Source organism: Pan paniscus, chromosome 1 (assembly GCF_029289425.2).
Source record: "Pan paniscus chromosome 1, NHGRI_mPanPan1-v2.0_pri, whole genome shotgun sequence".
NCBI classification, from domain to species: Eukaryota; Metazoa; Chordata; class Mammalia; order Primates; family Hominidae; genus Pan; species Pan paniscus.
In genome coordinates, this window is record NC_073249.2 from 207,947,573 (window position 1) to 207,964,500 (window position 16,928).

General features: G+C 42.5%; 1 protein-coding gene across 20 annotated transcripts in view; it reads left to right on the top strand.

Annotated features, from left to right (window-relative positions):
- Positions 1-16,928, top strand: part of UBR4 (ubiquitin protein ligase E3 component n-recognin 4) — a 136,469-nt gene that overhangs the window by 42,549 nt on the left and 76,992 nt on the right. For 8 of the 20 annotated variants that reach the window (XM_063594400.1, XM_063594405.1, XM_063594395.1 and 5 more), the window contains exons 29-48: positions 644-853; positions 2,085-2,186; positions 2,493-2,593; positions 2,845-3,043; positions 3,401-3,589; positions 4,014-4,077; positions 5,230-5,421; positions 5,944-6,014; positions 6,105-6,252; positions 6,694-6,924; positions 7,561-7,731; positions 9,865-10,047; positions 10,937-11,095; positions 11,439-11,591; positions 12,194-12,421; positions 12,784-12,944; positions 13,908-14,094; positions 14,360-14,561; positions 15,386-15,549; positions 16,003-16,219. In XM_063594400.1, the coding sequence (XP_063450470.1) occupies positions 644-853; positions 2,085-2,186; positions 2,493-2,593; positions 2,845-3,043; positions 3,401-3,589; positions 4,014-4,077; positions 5,230-5,421; positions 5,944-6,014; positions 6,105-6,252; positions 6,694-6,924; positions 7,561-7,731; positions 9,865-10,047; positions 10,937-11,095; positions 11,439-11,591; positions 12,194-12,421; positions 12,784-12,944; positions 13,908-14,094; positions 14,360-14,561; positions 15,386-15,549; positions 16,003-16,219 (3,332 nt within the window). The remainder of the gene's footprint in view (positions 1-643; positions 854-2,084; positions 2,187-2,492; positions 2,594-2,844; positions 3,044-3,400; positions 3,590-4,013; positions 4,078-5,229; positions 5,422-5,943; positions 6,015-6,104; positions 6,253-6,693; positions 6,925-7,560; positions 7,732-9,864; positions 10,048-10,936; positions 11,096-11,438; positions 11,592-12,193; positions 12,422-12,783; positions 12,945-13,907; positions 14,095-14,359; positions 14,562-15,385; positions 15,550-16,002; positions 16,220-16,928) is intronic. The other 12 variants (XM_008967093.5, XM_055097359.3, XM_003814430.6 and 9 more) reach the window with 3 other exon arrangements.

A 16,928-nucleotide genomic window follows, 5' to 3' on the forward strand; every position in this document is an offset into this window, starting at 1 on the left:
TAGAATGATTTTTTAACTTAGATCTGAAAGACAATAGAGTACTTCCTCCTTTGTGTAGTATTTTTCAGAAAAGACTTGCTGGCTTTAAGACATATTGCAATTTGGAGATGTTTTGGGTTTAAATTTTAAAGTGATAGTGACAGATTATTTGATAACGTTTCTCCAGAATCATAGTGGGATAAATTCCCACCATTGTAGGGACTAGGTCAGGCCAATGGAGGGACTATTGTCTTCTTATACATAGGTAACAGGTGAAGTCTTATATTGTATTGCCCTAAAAGTGATCCAGGTTCCTGGCAGTTCTTCTAGAAGGCTTGTCTGGGATGGAATACTTGCTTTGGTTTCAGTTAATTTTCTTTGTTGAATATTATAAAATGCAGCTCATTAATTTGACGTTTTAATAAATGGATTTTTCAAATGAAAATGATTTTTGTTTCTGATATAATAATGAAAAAGAAGAATATGAAATTGTATGATGATACCTGTGTATAAAATAGCTATCATGGGAAAAAGACTGGAATAAAGGCCCTTGCGCAATTCCCTTTCCCCTCTTCCCCGGCAAGTAATTGAATTACCCTGTCCTTGCTTTGCAGCTTTTTGGAGGAGTGTATTCACTAACTCGATTTCATTTTCTTTGCTGAAGTTGGTCAGATGAGATGAACCCACCACAGGTAATTCGGACACTGCTACCTCTTCTTTTGGAATCAAGCACTGAGAGTGTTGCCGAGATCAGTAGCAACTCCCTGGAACGCATCTTGGGCCCTGCTGAGTCTGATGAGTTCTTGGCTCGTGTTTATGAGAAGCTGATCACTGGTTGTTACAACATTCTGGCCAATCATGCAGATCCTAACAGGTGAGCCTGATGGAGAACAGTCAGGTTTCCTATGACCTACTGCTGCTATCAGTGAAATGTACTAACATTGCTGCCTTTAGGTCATTAATAGCTTATTGTTTTTGTATGTGGTTTTTTTTTTATTCTGAGACATGGTCTCGCTCTGTCGCCCAGGCTGGAGTGCAGTGGGGTCACTGCAACCTCTGCCTCCGGGGCTCAAGCAATCCTCCTACCTTAGCCTTCTGTGTAGCTGGGACTACAGGTGCATGCCACCATGCCCAGCTGGTTTTTTTTTTTTTTGGTAGAGATGGAGTTTGCCATGTTGTGTAGGCTGGTCTTGAACTCCTGAGCTCAAGTGATCCTCCCATCTTGGCCTCCCAAAATGCTGGGATTACAGGCGTGAGCCACCACACATGGCCAGCTTATTGTTATTTGTGTTTTTCAACAGAAAATTCTGTACTTGTGTGCATGCTGCATTAATGTGGAAATGTGTGAAGAGTTTTTTGGAGTCTTTTTTTGTGATTAATTCTTAGGAATAGACTTTAAGAAAATGGAAGACTTAGATGTTTAGATTTGGAGACTTAAAATTGTTTTTAATGACTATCAAGTGCTGCGCTAGCTCTGATGAGATGTACAGAGGAGCTCACTGAAATTGATTTCTAATATTTTGTTGACTGTGCTGCTGAAATGAGTGTGGAATGGGCAGTCCCACAGCATAGCTGGACCTTGGTAGTTTAGGCCACATGGCTGTAGATGAGCTGTAAAGAACAGTTCTGTTTCACTTTCACCCCACGGAGAATTGTACAAATGAAGGTGCCACATGTTGGAATTACCTGTCTCTTCGTTGTTGAGTAGTCCAGGTTTTCATCAAGGGTTCCTTTTATTCCCTGTCTCCTCTTCTTAACAGATAAATAATTTCAGACACTTTTAGCTGTGTAGAAATGATTTGTCCAAAGTGTGTTTTTCCCTAAATCACTGGCAGATCTGGATTAGGACTGAGCTTTAGATGCCTTTCCTGTTCATCTTCCTAATGAAGAGGATAGAAAAATAAAGTTGAGGGGCTGCTATTAATTCAGTAAACATGTATTGAACACCTACTTTGTGCCAGGCTTTATGTTAAGCTTTGCCAAAACAAAATTAGACATTGCCCTCAAGGTCAAACAGACAAACTTTGGATTTTAATAAATCACCATGAGGAGGACATTGAAACAGGTCTTAATACTGGTGGTTAAGTTTTCCGTTTGATCCTCAGTGGACTGGATGAATCCATCCTGGAGGAATGTCTCCAGTACTTGGAAAAGCAGCTGGAAAGTAGCCAGGCTCGTAAAGCTATGGAGGAGTTTTTCTCTGACAGGTGAGCCGTGTTTTCCTTTATTCAGTGAATATTTTTTGAATGCCTCTTGAAAGCAAGGAGCTATATATGTTGATTTAGGTACTTATTATCAGCAATATTTAAGGCCTGGTTAGGTGTCTGCACTTTGGGGAGTTAATTGCTGACTCCTTGGGGTTGTTGGTGAGGGGGTTAATTTCATGAACACCTTGTGCTATTGACTCATAAGTGGCCATTTTCCCCAGAGGAGATGAGATTGTGAAGAAAGGATGCTTTTTATATGGGGCTTTAATGTGATTCTTTCCATTTTTCTCCCCTCTTGCCTCCCAGTGGAGAACTTGTACAGATCATGATGGCAACAGCCAATGAAAACCTCTCTGCTAAATTCTGTAACCGAGTTTTGAAATTCTTCACCAAACTCTTCCAGCTGAGTGAGTGACAGCTTTTAGTAATCTTCTTATGGGAACTTTGATGTCCGGCTAATACTGTGCATATCTTCTGCCTGAGTTTAACTACAGCATGAAAATGCTAACGAGTGGAGAGAATCCCTCAGAGAAAGTTTGGAAGGAAGTTGAAAACTTGCTTTGAAGCCATTTCCCCTTTTCCTGGCTCAACAATTTGCCCCTTCTTTCCCTTCCTCTTGCCCTTCTTTACTGACCCTGGCCTCTTGTTCTGCTCCTAGCTGAGAAGAGCCCTAACCCAAGCCTGTTGCATCTCTGTGGCTCCCTGGCACAACTGGCCTGTGTGGAACCTGTGCGCCTGCAGGCCTGGCTCACCCGCATGACTACATCTCCCCCAAAAGATTCTGATCAGCTGGATGTAATTCAGGAGAACCGGCAGCTGCTGCAGTTACTGACCACATACATTGTTCGGGAAAACAGGTAGAACAACCACATTTCTGTCGTGTTTCCCTAGCAACCCCAGAAATACGTTGATATTTGCAGTTATCTTTCCTTCGGGCACCAGTCTTAGCATTTTCAGCATTTTTGTATCTACCTCTCTCTAGACTCAAGGATTCTAGTGTAGCTCCTTGATTTTTTTCCCATGGAAAAACTTTTGGAATGACTTGGCCTGTCATTTACAACCTGAATGAATGTTTTATGCTCTACTAGCCCAAGTCCAAAGCTGGGATTGGTATTGTAGTTATGTATTTAATGTTTAATTTAAAACTTCCTTTATAACACACAGAATGAGATTCCTGTTGATTATTCACCAACTTGCTCTTTCTTTTCTCCTAGCCAAGTTGGGGAAGGTGTGTGTGCTGTTCTTCTGGGCACCCTGACTCCCATGGCAACAGAGATGCTGGCCAACGGTGATGGGACTGGCTTCCCTGAACTTATGGTTGTGATGGCCACTCTGGCCAGTGCAGGTCAAGGTGCTGGTCACCTTCAGCTTCATAATGCTGCTGTGGATTGGCTGAGCAGATGGTAAGATGATGAAGTTGTATCTGTAGGTTACAACATTGATCTTGAGAAGTGGGTTACTTTCTTTATAGCGCAAAGTGAGTACAGAAGAAATTTGAATCTCTACCCTTTCATTGGAGTTTGGGAGTTGGGTGGGTAGCAAATAGCTCTGTTCACTTTAGACTTCATCTTCATCATTTTCTTAGTAGAGTTTCCTGTTCATTGTTCCCAAGATAATTCTTGGGGAAAGTATGCCAAGTGTTAATGATAATTCTAAGCCCAGAGCACCCCAAGCTATGTAACTATATAGTACTTATGGAGTTTTCTAAGAATGCTTCTGCTTCACAGTGTCCTCAGATTGATTCAAAGTTAATGAAGATGCCTCATTTCTTTGGTTTCTTCGATGATTTTGTGTCTCCTCTTTCCCCTCTTTTTTTCTTTGGGACAGCAAGAAATACCTGTCACAGAAGAATGTAGTTGAAAAACTGAATGCCAATGTAATGCATGGAAAGGTAAGAAAAGTGAGGAATGACAATGGGGGGTGAAGGGAAAGGTGATTCTCACCTCTGTGGTCAGGTGGAAGTCTCTCGTTCCTATTGAGTTCTGTGCCTGGCTAGCCTACCAAGGATAAGGCTGATAATCTCAAAGACTGGAAATATGTAATTGCTAACTGTGTGCCTTTAGGCATGTTTTGGCTGGCAAGAAGCGATGGGAAGGAAATATACTGGTAAATAAGCAGAGAGAATCTTTCTTAAAACATAGAGTTCCTGCCATCCTAAGATATTGGAATATTATGGGAAACTGTCTCCCTGCTCAGGCTTTGGAACTGTGCCACTCTGAGTCAGTGTTATAAAAGGCCAAATACAGCCTCCTCAGCTCTAGTCCAGATGCTAAGCTTTGTTTAATTTGCCTGAAGGTTCTGGTTACTCTGGTAAGAAAAGCGGTTTGAAACTGACAGAAATCCTGCATTCAGGCATTTTCTCCTCCTGCCCAACCCATGAACTGGCATAGGTGGCTAGGAACAGATAACTAGCCTCTGAGAACCACTGTGGTACCATTCATTACTCCCTCCTTTTTTGCTGATCTTTATCCTTTCAGCACTGACATGTCAGAGTGCAGAGCAAAGGAACTTAGAAATCTGAGTCTTTGATGCCAATTAATTGGGTTTTCTAGGCAAGCATGAACTATCTGCAATGATTCGCTAGAATTTTTTTCTCTTGATTTCTGAAGGTATTCCTCTCCTGCATTACTTTAAAGCCTGATAATTAAAATGACTTTCACTTAATGGTTAAAAAATGCTAATGTTAGGGGGAAAATGCTAATGGGAGTCTCTTCATACTCTAATCTGGTCTTTTCTTGAATGATTTTAATCTGTTTTTACTCTATTCTTCTAATTTCAATCCTACTTCATCTTACAAGACTTTGTAAAGAGCTGTCTTTGTGCCTAAGAATGAATGAATACATGTTACTTCAGTACAATTTACTGACCAGCTACGTGGGGACGGAGTGGTAAAACCTGGTTAATAAATAAAAACACACTGTTTTTCTTCTCTGCTTTCATACCATTTCTCTGATCTTGAGCTTTATTTGAAAAAGCTTGAGAAAACATGGTTTACATAATGAAATATGGAGAATCTGAAGTTGCCGTGGGGCTTCTCTTACAGCATGTGATGATCTTGGAGTGCACATGCCATATCATGTCTTACTTGGCTGATGTCACAAATGCCCTGAGCCAGAGTAATGGTCAAGGCCCAAGTCATCTCTCAGTGGATGGGGAAGAGCGGGCCATTGAAGTAGACTCAGACTGGGTGGAGGAGTTGGCGGTGGAAGAGGAAGATTCCCAGGCTGAGGATTCAGTAAGTACTAAGTAACCTCGAAGTTAACCTCTCAAGGTAATGACTAACTGGCATGGTACCAAGCTTTTGGCTCTTTTTTCCAGCCTCCTGTGAGCTTGAAAACTTCCTAGTCCTTGTTGCTGCCAGGCCCCAATTTTCTAGGCCTTCAGAGCAAGGCATGGGGATCTAATCTCTTGTGCAAAGGACTTTTTCATAAGCTTTTTCCAGAGTCACTTGTCCTGCTTTGTCAGTCTTTAATTCCAAATGGAATTTTAGGGATAAGTTCTTCATGGGGGGTAGTGGAAGCTCCCCTATAGAGAAAGCATAAGATGTTTTTTCTTAACCACAAACCCCTAAGATCTCACTCACCTGAAGTAACAACAGATTTTCAGCCAGCTAGCTATTTCCAGTTGTGGTAGATTTCCACGGGTCATTTGCGAGTCAACTATTCACCCCCCCATAGAGCGTTGAGGCACATGTGTTTTTGTGGGTGTTTATATGCAGGGATATATTTCGAATTAAAAAGACTTATTATTTTTGAAGGATGAAGATTCTCTTTGCAATAAACTCTGCACTTTTACGATCACACAGAAAGAATTCATGAACCAGCATTGGTAAGGGTAGTTCTTCCTTTAAGGTGAAGATTTGCTGGGCACCGATTGTTGGGACTTCTGAGCTTATTTGCTGGTTCTTGTTCTTTGTAGGTACCACTGTCACACCTGTAAAATGGTGGATGGCGTGGGTGTCTGCACAGTGTGTGCTAAGGTGTGCCACAAGGATCATGAGATTTCCTATGCCAAGTATGGATCCTTCTTCTGTGACTGTGGAGCCAAGGAAGATGGCAGCTGTTTGGTGAGAGGACCCTCCCTGAGCTATAAAGGGTGGCTTGTTAGTGACACGGGATTACTGAAGCCAAACTGGAAAATTCCCATCACCTCCAGGATACCTGAGTCTAGGAATATGTTCCAGCTCACTCACTGATGATCTGCACAGTTGTGGCCTAAGCACTTCATTTAGAATATCAGAACCAGCAGATTCCTTAGAGGTCTTGTAGTTCGTTTTTCCTAAGACCTCCCCACAATTTCAGACGTTATGATAAGGCCTGATACTGTGAGTGGGTAAAGAAGTTAGATATTAGGTGAATACTATGAAGATCAGAATTTAGGCTTTTGGGTAACATTGAAACGCTTAGCCAGTTTCTTCTTTGGGTCAGATTTTCCTCGGAGATCTCAGGCAGTATTTCCTCTGTGCTTGAGGCAAGAACTTAGGGACTCTGACATTTTCTGTCCCTAGGCTCTGGTGAAGAGAACTCCTAGTAGTGGCATGAGCTCTACCATGAAGGAGTCGGCATTTCAGAGTGAACCCAGGATTTCAGAGAGTCTAGTGCGTCATGCCAGCACCTCCTCGCCAGCTGACAAAGCCAAGGTTACCATCAGTGATGGAAAGGTTGCTGACGAAGAGAAGCCCAAGAAGAGCAGCCTCTGCCGCACAGTAGAGGGCTGCCGGGAGGAATTACAGAACCAGGTGGGGCTGACTGATGCTCCCTAGTAAGCAGACGGAGTTCAGAGCCTGTCGAATTGGTGTGAGAGTAAATAATGCACATGGCTCCCCTTGCAACTCATTTTCTCCTTTACCCATTTTCATAGTGTGAATGCAAATACTATGTATTGTCATCACGAGGGAAGGATTTATGACTGAGCACTATTAGGAGTATTATGGGGGGTGATGGAAGCATAAATTTTAGTTGTGTCATACTGTAGAGTACCCTTTCTTGGCCAGGGTTCCTTATCTGAAACACAGAAAACAAAACGATTTGAGTGTATATATTCTCAATTTTCCCATGGATGGTACAAAACCCAAACCATTCTAGAAACGTAAGAGAGAAGTTAGCTCATTTCATATGAGGGATGCCTTTGCGCATTAGGATATCTATGTGGGACCCCTGGTTTAGAAAGATTGCTCTGGAGTTAGTAACACAAATGCATATTGATTGGAATCAATGCCAGGATTATGAGAATGAGAAGATGGCTAGAATATCCAACTGGAAGTGAAGTAGCTGGATTCTGAAGGAAGTTACTGGCAAGATGATTTTTACGAGTATTATCCATTGTTTTTCTTTTTTTTTTTTTTTCACTGGTGTATTTTTTCTATTTTTCTCAGGCCAATTTCTCCTTCGCTCCTCTCGTGTTAGACATGCTTAATTTCCTTATGGATGCCATTCAGACCAACTTCCAGCAAGCTTCAGCCGTCGGGAGCAGCAGCCGTGCTCAGCAAGCCCTCAGTGAGCTACACACTGTGGAGAAGGCAGTGGAGATGACAGACCAGCTGATGGTGAGTGTCTTGGGGCCATGACGTTTGGTGGCTGTGGGAACCAACAAATTTATTGAGATCCTAAAATGCGCTAGATGCTCTGAGGAGTATACTTAGAGCAGTTGATGCTTGGCCATCCAAAACTTAGAATCTAAGACATCATGACATGCCCAGAACATATTATGAACAGTGTAAAAATCAGCATACGAGGTTTGGCTTCAAAAGAAGAGAATTGGCCAAGGATGCACCTATAATCCCAGCACTTTGGGATGCCTGAAGCAGGTGGATTGCTTGAGCCTGGGAGTTTAAGACCAGCCTTGGCAACATGGTGAAACCTCATCTCTACCCCAAAAAACACACAAAAAATTTAGCTTGGCATGGTGGCACAGCAACTGTAGTCCCAGCTACTCGGGAGGCTAATGTGGGAGCATCACTTGAGCCCAGGAGGTTGCAGTGAGCTGAGATCGTAGCACTGCACTCCAGCCTGGGCGACGGAGTGAGACTCTCTCTCAAAAAAAAAAAAAAAAAAAAAAAAAAAAAAAAAGGAGTGGGGCTGGGGAATCCAGGGTCATTTTGGCCAATGAAGAGAATAAATCTCCTTTTTAGTTCATATAAATATATGAATCCCCAAGAGGTGGGGAACTCCATTTTGGGGCAATTAGAATAGTTAGAGAATTTTTATTTTTAGAAAATAGAACTTTATTGTATCTTCTCTAAAGTTCATCTAACTTACAAAATAATGTTTGTCCTCTTTTGCATATAGTCCTTTAGATAACTTTCCTTTAGTTTTTCATGTCACATGGGTTATAAGGTATAAGTCATTATTCACTTTAAAACCTGCTGCTCAGCACTGAATATAGACTTCTGATGTGGCCTTCCTGGCCTTTTTTAGCAGCAGAGTTAAGTAATAGAAAGTAAAGTGGTGGCGATTCCAAAAAGGAAGTGAACAAATATTGCGAATGAGATATATGAATAGATCTCATAAATTGGCTTTCTTTTTTGGAGATGGAGTCTTGCTCTGTCACCTAGGCTGGAGTGCAGTGGCATGATCTCAGCTTACTGTGTCCTCCGCCTCACTGGTTCCAGCGATTCTCATGCCTCACTCAGCCTCCTGAGAAGCTGAGACTGGAGGCGTGCACCATCATGCCTGGCTAATTTTTGTATTTTTAGTAGAGATAGGATTTCACCATGTTGCCCAGAATGGTCTCGAACAACTGTGCTCAAGTGATTTGTCCACCTCAGCCTCCCAAAGTGCTGGGATTATAGGTGTGAGCCACTGTGCCCAGCCAAAGTTGGCTGTTTTTAAGGGAATAATAGTCAGTTGGAAATATACACATACATACCCATATATATTCTGGCATTTTATTAAAATCAGTCACAGTTTTTGCCAGGTGCAGTGGCTCATGCCTGTAATCCCCACACTTTGGGAGGCTGAGATGGGCAAATCACTTGACCAGAGGAGTTCGGGACCATCCTGGGCAACATGGTGAAACCCTGTCTCTATAAAAAATATACAAAAATAATTAGCCAGACATGGTGGTGCATGCCTGTGGTCTCAGCTACCTGGGAGGCTGAGGCAGGAGGATTGCCTGAACCTGGGAATTCGAGGCTGTAGTGAGCTGATATCACATCACTGCACTCACCACTGAACTCCAACCTGGGTGACAGAGAGAAACCTTGTCTCAAAAAAAAAAAAAAATGAGTCACGGTTTTATTTGATACTCTTGGAATTAAAAGAAGTCGTAAAATCAGTCACACTTTTAGAGCATTGGTTTTTAGATATTAAAGATGAAGTGAAAAAATACTTGGGTTGGGGGCCCATAAAGTTGCTGATTTTTATGTTGCCAGGTTAGATCAATGAAAACAAATGTCATCTGTCACCACAATTTGTAAGAGATTGGACATTTTAACATTTTTTTAAAAGACCAGTACTTTGTATTTAAGTTTAGCTTTATGAAAACATTTACTATGTTATTCTTAATGGATTGATAATAACTTTAACACATTTACACAGCCATCCATGGTTTGGAGGCCGAAATCACTGCTTTTGAATGACTGAATTGTGCAGTGTCTCAGGCACATGAATAGTGTGTGAATCCACTTGATTTTATTTGCCTCATTACTGCCCACTTTCTCTGCTTCCTTCTTTGCCAGGTTCCCACCTTAGGCTCCCAGGAAGGTGCCTTTGAGAATGTGCGGATGAATTACAGTGGAGACCAGGGCCAGACCATCCGGCAGCTGATCAGTGCTCATGTGCTCAGGCGGGTGGCTATGTGTGTGCTCTCCTCTCCCCATGGGCGCCGCCAACATTTGGCTGTCAGCCATGAGAAGGGCAAGGTGGGTCCTCCAATTCTTGTGCGCTTACTTTAGGTCATATTGTCTTAAATGCTAAGCAAAACAAATTGATGACCACATTCGGATTAGCCCTCTGTGGGAAAAAGTCCACTGCGTTCTAAGAATGCTTCAGGGACAGATCTTGTTGAGCTTTTCAAATACTTGAACCCTGAATTGATTTGATTAGACCTAGAGCTGGTATGACTAGGACTGTTCCTAATTAGTAAATTTCCACTCAAAACGTATTCTTCAAAGCTCTCAGGAAAAAGTAATGATTAGCAGTTACCGAGGACGGCTTGGCTCCCAGTCTTGCCCTGTTTGGTCACTCTGGCGGGCATAAGCTGAGAGACAAAAGTTTTCATAGGAACACTCAGTGTTGCTTATGTAGTCCTGCCGTGCCATCCCAGCTCTGTTAAGCACATAAGTAAGTTTGTATTGTGTTATAGAGCTAGTAGAAGTTGGAAGAGTGCTAGGTATCTTAACTCACACTTTTCTGTATTCTGGCCTCTCCATCACCACTAATGTTGTTTTAACTTTTATTTTAAGTGAAAATATGGATAGTCCTTCAAACAACTCTAAAATCATTTTAAAAACAGTTTCCTAGAAAACTAGAAAAGGACAGTGGTACGTAGGTATTCTTAAACTATTTTGTGAACTATATAAAGAGAAATTGTTTTCATTACTTATCTGTTCTGTCCTCCATGGAAATACATTCCATGGCTTTTAGCCAGGAGTAATAGAGACTAATACTGATCTAGGATTTTCTACTAGACTTATCTGTAAAGAAAAAAGTGTGCAACCTGTTATCCCTATTGAAAGAGTTTTTGTTACTTGGTTTGACTTCTCTGAGAGGACCAGGAGTAGGAATAAATTAGTCATTGTTCCTTTGCAGATCACCGTTCTGCAGCTCTCTGCACTCCTAAAGCAAGCAGATTCCAGCAAAAGGAAGTTAACTCTGACCCGCTTGGCTTCTGCCCCAGTTCCTTTTACTGTGTTGAGCCTCACAGGAAATCCCTGCAAGGAAGACTACTTGGCGGTTTGTGGGCTAAAGGTAAAAATCCGGATCTAGGTTTGATTGCCTTGAGCTGTGGATTCTAGTCATCTTCTCTCCCCTGTTCTCAGAACTACTTTTTCTTATTCGTTGTTGAGATTAAAATTTAAAACCTACTGAAATGCAAAAGGAATTTTTCTTTGAATTTCTCCCAGATCTTTCAGATTTCTCCAATATTGGAAGTAATCTTTGTGTTCATGAAACCTGAATGTTACTAGACAGTCTAAATACTGTCTGAAGGCAGGGGATATTAGAGGAAAAAAGGGAACGTCATTACTCTGAAATGAATTAGCCCACTTTTCAGATCATCTTTTCACCATTTTGTTTCTTAAACATTGTCCAGGACTGCCATGTGCTCACCTTTAGTAGCTCAGGCTCTGTTTCGGATCACTTGGTTTTGCACCCTCAGTTGGCAACGGGGAACTTCATCATCAAAGCCGTGTGGTTACCCGGTTCACAGACCGAGTTAGCAATTGTCACCGCGGACTTTGTTAAGGTACAGTTACAGTTCTTTGATGATATGGTCCTAGAATTTTTCTACTTTTAAATCCAGAATCACTATGTGCTGGCTTCTCCCAGAAGTTAAAAAAATCAGCTGGGTGCCATGACTTTCACCTGTAGTACCAGCTACTTGGAAGGCTGAGGTGGAGAATTACTTGAGGCTTAGTTCAAGGGTGCAGTGAGCTGTGATCATGCCACGCCACTCCACTCCAATCTGGGTGATAGAGCAAGACCCTGTCTCTAAAAATGATAACAAGCCATATTTTGTCACTTTTGCTATGTTGCTGAGTAGGAGCTTTCTGTCTTTAGGCAATAGGGAATTGATTCTGGTTCTACCCTCACTGTACCAAGTGCACACCTATTACCATACTTGTTTCAGAATTTATTTATGTATGTCTGTCCCCTACTCATTCCTTGAAGGAGAGTGAAAGGTGTTCTGTTCATCTTTATAAGACCAGCGCCTAACACTCCATTTTTTTATTGAATGGAGAATGAATGCCTGTTATTGGTCAGTTCCAGCTATTTGGATTCACTAAGATATTTGGGGGATGGGACTGAGATAGATTTCCCTTATTTAATTTTTCTTCCATCCTGCAGATTTATGACCTGTCTGTTGATGCCTTGAGTCCAACCTTCTACTTTCTCCTGCCAAGCTCAAAGATAAGAGATGTTACCTTCCTTTTCAATGAGGAGGGAAAGAACATCATTGTTATAATGTCTTCGGCTGGGTACATCTATACTCAGCTTATGGAAGAGGCCAGCAGTGCCCAGCAGGGACCCTTCTATGTCACTAATGTGTTGGAAATCAATCATGAGGACCTGAAGGTTAGAGCACATGTTGCTATTTCCTTCTATTCCAGATTTAATTATTTAGCAACTCCTCTATTCTTTTTTCTTTGTTCTTTTATAACATTTTTCTGTGGACTTCATCTAACTGGATCTTTTTTTCTTTTTCTTTGTTTTTCCATCTAACTTTCTACCTAATAGCAAACTCTCTTATCCTTTAGGGCTAAATTAATTCAACTTCAAGTTCCATTTTTCTCAGGGTCTTTGTAAGATTTACCCACAGGGATCTCATGCTTAGAGTATGAGAGCACCTGATCATGATTGAAAATAATAACCAGTATAAACCGGAAGTTGGTAGCCAAGGCAACATGAATTACTGCAAATATGTGTCTTTGTGCCAGCAGGACAGTAACAGCCAGGTGGCGGGCGGTGGTGTGTCCGTGTACTACTCCCACGTGTTGCAGATGTTGTTCTTCAGCTATTGTCAAGGCAAATCATTCGCAGCCACCATCAGCAGGACAACCCTGGAGGTGTTGCAACTCTTCCCCATCAACATCAAAAGGTGGGAATGAACATTTAATGTTCAGCTTCCGCAATGTCCACATTCAATGTGGGATCTCCACTCCCACTATCTACTATCTGTTCTGAGTTTTGTGAAACTTAATTTTCTCCAGCCAACCTTTTTTTCTCCCCTGCTAGGTATCTTTAAAATCAAGGAACATCCGGGTTTGGCAGGTTGGGTTGTCTGCACGGTTTGTCCTCCACTGTGGAGACCCCAAGCTGTCAGAGGTAGTTTAGGGGTCCACTGTTACTCAGAAGGAAAACCTATAGTTAATGTTATAAATGTGATTTTAATGTGAGAAGGGAACCTAAATTTCTCTTAGACACTCATTCTGCCATAATGCCCTTTAAGTTTTTCTCCTGGGGAGACTTACTCTGTTAGCAAATAGAACGTATCAGTAATGGGGGCATGGTTGGATATGGGGGAGGAAGAGACTTGCAACAAGTTTGCAAATAATAGAGGGGTGTGTAAGGTAGTGAGAGTTTCATTTAGGGAGGAGGAAGAAGAGGCTTATGGTGTCTTCTCTTGTTTCTTATCTGCCATTGATGACCCATTGTAGCACTTTCTCTCAGGCCTTTCTTTGGGAATTACGTGGTTTGGGATGAAATAAAATGGATACCAGTTCACACTAACTCGATGTGTTTGGAGATCCTGATAGGACAATGGGTCATTAGCCTTAGGCAGCTCCATGGCCCTCTGCAGTTGATAGCCTCTAGGCACATAGGGCCACCTGTTCTTCAGACATGGAACCTCACAGTGGAGACTCCAAATGAGGACTGCCCTGCCATAAGCACGCATTGGGGTGTATGAGCATGTGTGCATGGCTTGGAATAAAACTAACCTGTGGATAATCTGAGTCCCTGGCCAAGGATATTGCTTTGGAGTCACGTAGCCAGTTAGAGGATGGTTTTTAGGTCAAGAAAAGAACTATTAAATGGTGACTGACACTCTAACTGTGGCCAGTTTTGTTGTCTGCAGTTCCAATGGTGGCAGTAAGACTTCTCCTGCTCTTTGCCAGTGGTCTGAGGTGATGAACCACCCTGGCTTGGTGTGCTGTGTCCAGCAAACTACAGGGGTGCCGCTGGTAGTTATGGTGAAACCAGACACTTTTCTTATCCAGGAGATTAAGACTCTTCCTGCTAAAGCAAAGGTCAGTGCCAGATTTTCCCATTCATTACTTTGCTGTGAACCTGGTCTCTTTTTATGTTTGTATATTCATTTCACTTTCCCAGCTCTTTCAATGGAGGCCCATAAAAGATTTTCAGTCTTTTTTCTTCTAGATGCCTTTCCTTTGCCACCCTTCTGTACAGCCCCTCAACTGACCATGAAACCAGTTGCATCTCTGCCTCTTTTTCTGTGAGGATGCTGATCTGTGGGTGTGGGAACGAAGACCCTCCTTTGTCCTCTCCTCCTAGATCCAAGACATGGTTGCTATTAGGCACACGGCCTGCAATGAGCAGCAGCGGACAACAATGATTCTGCTGTGTGAGGATGGCAGTCTGCGCATTTACATGGCCAACGTGGAGAACACCTCCTACTGGCTGCAGCCATCCCTGCAGCCCAGCAGTGTCATCAGCATCATGAAGCCTGTTCGAAAGCGCAAAACAGCTACAATCAGTAAGGCTCCTTCTCAGATGACTTGTGGGGGAGTAGGAATGGTGGTCTTCTAGACAGTGACTCAGAATAGACTGTTGAAAATATCTGTGAAGAAATGTGACTGTCCTACTTGCACATTTTGTAAAGTTAATTTCCCAAAAGCAGAGTCATGGTTCCAAATGTCAAGCACCCATTGGCTGCCTGTTTCAGGCCAGCAGTTCTTTGGTGCCTAGTAACGAGTTATGTCCTGGACCTTATTTGAGAGATTGTTCTCTCTAGGTTTAGGAGAATGACTTCCCTGAAGAACTGATTGAAGTATAGACCTCTTCAGTTGGTTAATTTCCCACTGAGTAGTGAAGAGCCCACCACAGGTCTCTGAGCTGGTGGTCGAGCACTTGACTGACTCAGGACTCTTCAGGAAAGTGAAAGCTTGAGTTTAGCAGTGAGCAAATCCAGCTAAGCAAAGACCATTACAGGGATCATCACATTACCTTAAATTTGCTCTACAGTCTATTTTGAAAGAATGGTTTATTCATTTACATTCATTAAAGAAGTAGCTCCTATTGTTTATTTTAAATAACCCAGTTACAGGAGAGCCTATTGTTATTAACTGTACACCCAATACCAATGCCAGATTTCTTGGTATTGCTAGGACATGTCATAGTTAGGGATAACAACCATTGGAGAGCTAACCACATGTAGGCATCATGCCGATGCAAATGTTATAATCCAGAGTTTGCTTAGATTAGAGTGTGAGTGTGGGCTCTGTCTGGGAGGAGTCTTTACCAGTGGTGTTGAGGCAGAGGTGGGAGAGACTCTTGACGATCTGGTACCGTTCTCTGCAGCAACCCGCACGTCTAGCCAGGTGACTTTCCCCATTGACTTTTTTGAACACAACCAGCAGCTGACAGATGTGGAGTTTGGTGGTAATGACCTCCTACAGGTCTATAATGCACAACAGATAAAACACCGGCTGAATTCCACTGGCATGTATGTGGCTAACACCAAGGTAAGAATGGCACTGGGCTGGGATCAATCCCTGGGTAGAAGGACTCAAACAATATGGTTTGAGAACACATCTCCTTTTAGAAAGCAAGTATAGAGTATATACTCACAGTCACAACCCTCGGTTCTAGTTAAATGGTTCCTTAGAAAAATGGATATTCTTACTCACTTGGCAAAGGACTTGTACGGGTTGGGTTTCCACCAATACCAGCAGGATTACTGTGTAGAGGACATCAAAGAGGTGGTTAATACTGGGGAGAAGGAAGCCTGACATTGAAGAGAATCTGCTCTCTTTTCCTATTTTCCCATTTTTAGAAACAAGGAAGTCATTACCAGGGAGTTAAAAGGATAAGTTTTAATGAGCTTCACATGTTGAGACAATGTCAGAGAAGAAGGAGTCCTAGTTAAAACTTAAGAACTTCTGTAGTTTCTTGATGTGTGCCTTGTCTTCCTACAGCCCGGAGGCTTCACCATTGAGATTAGTAACAACAATAGCACTATGGTGATGACAGGCATGCGGATCCAGATTGGGACTCAAGCAATAGAACGGGCCCCATCATATATCGAGATCTTCGGCAGAACTATGCAGCTCAACCTGAGTCGCTCACGCTGGTTTGACTTCCCCTTCACCAGAGAAGAAGCCCTGCAGGCTGATAAGAAGCTGAACCTCTTCAGTGAGTCACCAACCCCTGGTGCAGACTCTGTCCTCATTGTGACTGCGAAATTGGGAGCCACTGGCCTGTGGCTGTCCAACATTCTGGGATCTCTCCACTCTACTGATTTTTCTGTCCTTTTGTCAGGAAACTTTGAGCTTCATTTGATGTATTAAAGAGGCAAGGTGACAGGAAAGGAGTACACCGGAGCATGGTAGCAGTAAAGATAGGGCTGCACTGTGTTGAGTATTCATTTCAATAGTGTTGTGTCCACCTCACTAATGGGGCTACTTCTGTGTTTAGGCCGAGAGGAGGCAGATTGACATGAAATTGCAAGGCTTTCTTAACGCACAGAGGAAGACCTCAGGTCACACATGGCTGAGAGATGGTTGGCAATGGCTTGCTATGCCACTGAAAACTAAACTCTCAGAATACAAATCCTTGAGCCTTACTCAAGACTGCATTTCTCTGTCATTTATTGGCCACTGTCTGATGTTCTTTCTTCTAGATATAGTTGCTGTTAGTGTGAATGATCATGATCTGTACTTTGAACAAAGAAAGTGTGTAGAGACCCCTGGGAGTGAGGGGTAGGGGATACAATACTCTGAAGCAGAAGAGGACCCTTGCAGTGATGGTTAGGGACTCTTCTGAGTAGGAGACGTAATCGGCTTTTGGTCCATGGAACTTTTACCACATGTATTCAGCATCTATACACGATTAAAGTGCTGCG